General features: G+C 55.7%; 1 protein-coding gene across 1 annotated transcript in view; it reads left to right on the top strand.

Annotated features, from left to right (window-relative positions):
* Positions 1 to 422: 422 nt before the first annotated feature.
* CALHM3 (calcium homeostasis modulator 3) overlaps positions 423 to 4567 on the top strand; it is a 5634-nt gene continuing 1489 nt past the window's right edge. Inside the window, 2 exon segments of the mRNA XM_049646652.1 lie at positions 423 to 930; positions 2472 to 2727. Coding sequence (XP_049502609.1) covers positions 644 to 930; positions 2472 to 2727 — 543 coding nt within the window. The 5' untranslated portion in view covers positions 423 to 643.

The following is a 4567-nucleotide window of genomic DNA, read 5'->3' as shown; positions in this document are numbered from 1 at the left end:
ACGGTTTGGGCTCTTCTCAAGGGTCTTCTCTTCCAGTCAGTCTTCAGGCAGGGTGAGGTGCCCCCTGGCTCCTCCCAGAGTGAAAGCCAACATGAAATCTACCTGGACTCAGCGGAGCCCAATCGTGTTTTTGACTAAGTCCGGAAAATATAATTGGCCTCATCGGCACTGTTGCCTTACCACGCCCAGAATTTGCCTGTCCCCCACACAAAGCCCCACCAGCTGTCAGGCTTAGTATCCAAACCCTGAAGAGAGGAAGGAATGGGCTGGGGAGGGTGGAGTGACAGGCGGGGAACATTTGCCTAAGGGTGCTTTGAGCTGGCAGTGACTTCCCTCCAGAGAGGAGGGGAGTGGCACTGGGGCACAGCCGGGACTGGAGCTGGGGGCGGGGGGGGCGGGTGGTGGCGCTTTGCGGAGAGAGCCTGCGACTGCCTCACATCTTTGGCATCTTTGGAGGGACACCAGAGGCTGGGCTGGGGGCTGAACGTCACCTCCTCCTTGTCCCCTCAGGCCTTTGGAAGAGAAGACCCTCCTCTGCACCTCAGGCTTGCCCCTAGGGTGGCCTGGGTTTGGCCAGGAAGGTGGCCGAAGCCTCGCTGCTACCCCCCGACCCACGGCTGCCCACCATCCCCGGGCCAGAGCCATGGAAAAGTTCCGTGTGCTTTTCCAGCACTTCCAGTCCAGCTCAGAGTCAGTGATGAATGGCATCTGCCTGCTGCTGGCCGCGGTCACCGTCAAGCTGTACTCCTCCTTCGACTTCAATTGCCCCTGCCTGGCACGCTACAATGCCCTCTATGGCCTGGGCCTGCTGCTGACACCCCCACTTGCCCTTTTCCTCTGTGGCCTCCTTGCCAACCGGCAGTCCGTGGTGATGGTTGAGGAGTGGTGCCGGCCCGTGGGGCACCGGAGGAAGGACCCTGGCATCATCAGGTACGGTCCCACACCACCCAGCTACCCCTGGGCACGGTCAGGGGTCTCCCCACTCAGACGCTACCGGTGACTCCCCAAGCCTGATGATCCTCCTGGCTCCCCAACCCACCCCCAAGCTGGGAAACATCAACCCACAGAGACTCACTAGCCAGTTTCCGGTGTGGAAACGGATGTTTCCGTTCCTGTCATTTGTCGCCCTTCTACGGCCAGTGCAGGATTCCTAAGAATTGCCCAGGTCACGTCTGTTCTCTGGCCACGAGTTACAACTCCACACATACGTGAAGGGCCATCTCGTGACACGCACAGCCAGTGCTCACATGTGGTAGGAGGCGTGACCGGCTGCAAGGCTGCATTCCGTCTCCTGTAAGTCCTCTGGGGGCAAGGACCTCACCTGTTATACCGCGGTGTCCTCAAAGCCTCACACCTGCTTGGTGCCGTATATCGAAACCCGTCAATGGAAGTCCGTAACAAGTCCTCAGTTCTACCTTCTGACCACACCGCCCCCAGAAAACGCCAGAGCCACCCTTATCTACGATGTATTTATAATTCCCTGCTGGGTAGGCCATGCCCACATATACACAGCCCAGCACATGTCATTTCATGCTTTGTATACAGTCCAAGTCAGAGACAGCACCTGCCTGCTGTGCACAGGGGCCCTGCTTCGGGGTGCCCGGGGATCCGTGCTCCCGGTGATTCTGCCACGCGGGGAGGGTCATACGCATAGCTGTGCCCTTTGCCTTTTCCTCCAGGACCCAGTGAATACAGCTCCACTGGGCTCTTGTCCTGTGACCCACATGCAACCTCCCGAAGGGCAGAAGGGCAGAAGAGACCCTTTGGGGACAGTGAGAGGGTGGGCTTCTGGACCTGGAGGGAGGTGTGCGAGGTGCTGCCTCTGGAAGCGTTATTGGGTAGGGCTGTCTTACTTTAGGCTCCCCCACAAAAGCAGCTCTGGGGAGAGTGTGGTAATGAGTGGGCAACTGGGGTCATTCCTTCTGGGGACCTTCTGAGAATGCGGGTAGAACACACCTCAGAATTGTCCCGCTGAGAGTCTAGGTCTTTACCCACCAGGCCTGTCCCTGTGGCTTGAAGGTTGGTTGGGGTTGTTAACTCTCCTGGCTTTCAGCTTGCCGCTCTGGAAGCAGAGACTCCTCCGAAGCCCTTCGGCAGAGCCTGGAAGGTAGTCGAGATCAGACACCAGAGGAAAGGAACTACTCACTAAAGATGTTAGTGCCTCCGGCAAGGGCAGGGCACCAACAGAGCCTGCTACAAGGCCTAGAGTAGGAGGCATAAGAGCTTCCCAGTGTTCCAGTCCCAGGACTGCTGGTCGGGACTTTCCTGACCTCCCGGGGCCCCAGCCCTCCTTCCTCCCTGCCCTCTGCTGCTGGGACCTCTGCAGGGGCAGCTGCAGCCATTTCTTTGATGTAACCTCAGCTGGCATTTCCCAGCCCTCCTGGGAAGTCATCCTGGCATCTCTCCTGTAGCCTTCCTGCTGCAGCTGAGTTCCAGCTGCCTCTGCGACCCCTCCCTTCCTCTGTCCCTAGGTATATGTGCTCCTCTGTGCTGCAGCGAGCGCTGGCTGCCCCCCTTGTCTGGATCCTCCTGGCCCTCCTCGACGGGAAGTGCTTCGTGTGTGCCTTCAGCAGCTCCGTGGACCCTGAAAAGTTTCTGGACTTTGCCAACATGACCCCCAGCCAGGTGCAGCTTTTCCTGGCCAAGGTGCCCTGCAAGGAGGATGAGCTGGTCAGGGACAGCCCCGCGAGAAAGGCAGTGTCTCGCTACCTACGATGCCTGTCACAGGTAATTCGGGTGGTTCTCTCCCAGCCCCAGAAAATGTCCCGCATTGGTTCGGAGGGCTGTGGGGTGAGGAGGTACAAATGGTTTCCTGTGGCCCCTCCCCACTGCTAGAAACACAACTAAGGAGCAGGTGGTCCCCAGAAGGATTAGGAGCGTGATCCACATACAGGACACTGTTGGGTCTTAAGAAGTGGGCACTTTGCCTTCAATGCCAACTCACCCCAGGGCAGACACCAGGTTCCCATACCCTCCAGGAGTCAGCTAGTTCCATCCCCAGGAGTCTAGATGACAGGAAAGCACTGGAGATACACTGCTCCGCCCTGCCCCACCCCCACCCCACACACACATTCTTCCCACCCCTCAGAAATAATACTAATCACCATTTATTGAGCACTTATGTGTCAGGCACCGTGTTAAGTATGTCATGTGCATTAGTTCACTTAATTCTCAGAACAACCCTATGAGGCGGGTGCAATCCTTATCATCCCGTTTCACAGATGAGGAAACTAAGCTTCTGGGAGTTTAGTTCACAGGTCCAAGCCACACGGCTCCTAAGAGGCAGGGCAGGGATCTGAAGTGTCGTCATACCTCTGAACCACCTCCCTGCAATGCAGGCCCTCCCCCAGATGCCTGGTTCCCCACACTGGCACCCACTCCTTCACCCTGGAGGCAGACCCCAGTCCCACCCCTAGCCCAGACTCCAGATTCCACCACCACCTCTCCCAGAGCCCCAGTTGGGCTGTGTTCCCCCCAAAAGCGTTTACACGAACCCACGACATACAACGCATCACTGGGGCTACAGGGAATAAAAACACAAACAAGCCCTTTGTGAGAACCAAGGCAGACTCATGGCAAATGCAGGTCAATGCATGATGGAGAGGGGACCAGTACTCAGGACACATTTGATCCAGGGTCAGACTCTACCTTGGCCACATTACTCCCCCTCTGGGTCTCAGTCTCCCCTATAGTTGATTCAGTCCCCTCCACGTGGATGGGCCCTGCAGGCTTAAATTCTCTGGGCTCTTGCTAGTTCACAGGAAAGAGTGTAGAACTTGCAATCAGACCAGGGTTTGAGTCCTGACTCAGATGTAGGCTATCAGGCACATTAAATGTTCCTGAGTGTAAAACACTCACACGACTATTTTAAACTGGTAGGTGGAAGGGAGGATCCTGAGAGAGGTCAAATAAGAGAGCTGTGTAAACCACATCCACAAATGATAAGGACTCAAATATGTCTTTGTGGCTTAGAGGAGTGATTTCTCGGCCTGTCCCAGGAGCACACAGTTTCTCTGTGTGTCTTAAGTGAGGCCTTGGAGAGACTAAAGCTTTCGGCGGGCAGAGAGGAGGGAGAGGTGCCAGGCCAGTGTGGGATCCAGACTCAAGGAACTCTTCAAATTTTCCTCACACTTGTCCTAGAACACTGCTCCCTGTTCATATCCTATATAAATTTACTCATCCTTCACATCTCAGCCTCAATCTCACTATTCCCTAAGCCCTCAAGTTCAGGTTGGGTTTCCCTCCTCTGTATTCCCATGACCTCCTATACATCCCAGAACATGGCATTCAGCCAATCTATCACCAATTTCATTGTTTCCTCCACAAGTGTGCATTCTATGAGAGCAAAGACTGGGTCCCCAGTGCCTCTCCCAAAATATAGGATGGATGGCTGCATAGATGCGATGGATAAGCATGTGTGAGGACTGATGAAGGACTGGATCAAAAAACAAAAGGATGATGGATGGATGGATGGATGGGTAGGTGGGTGGATGGATGGATGGTGGATGGAAGGATGGTGGGTTGATGGATGGATGGTGGGTGGGTGGGTGGATGGATGGATGGATGG

The sequence above is a fragment of the Panthera uncia genome, chromosome D2 (assembly GCF_023721935.1).
Source record: "Panthera uncia isolate 11264 chromosome D2, Puncia_PCG_1.0, whole genome shotgun sequence".
NCBI classification, from domain to species: domain Eukaryota; kingdom Metazoa; phylum Chordata; class Mammalia; order Carnivora; family Felidae; genus Panthera; species Panthera uncia.
This window is presented reverse-complemented; position numbering and strand designations above follow the sequence as displayed.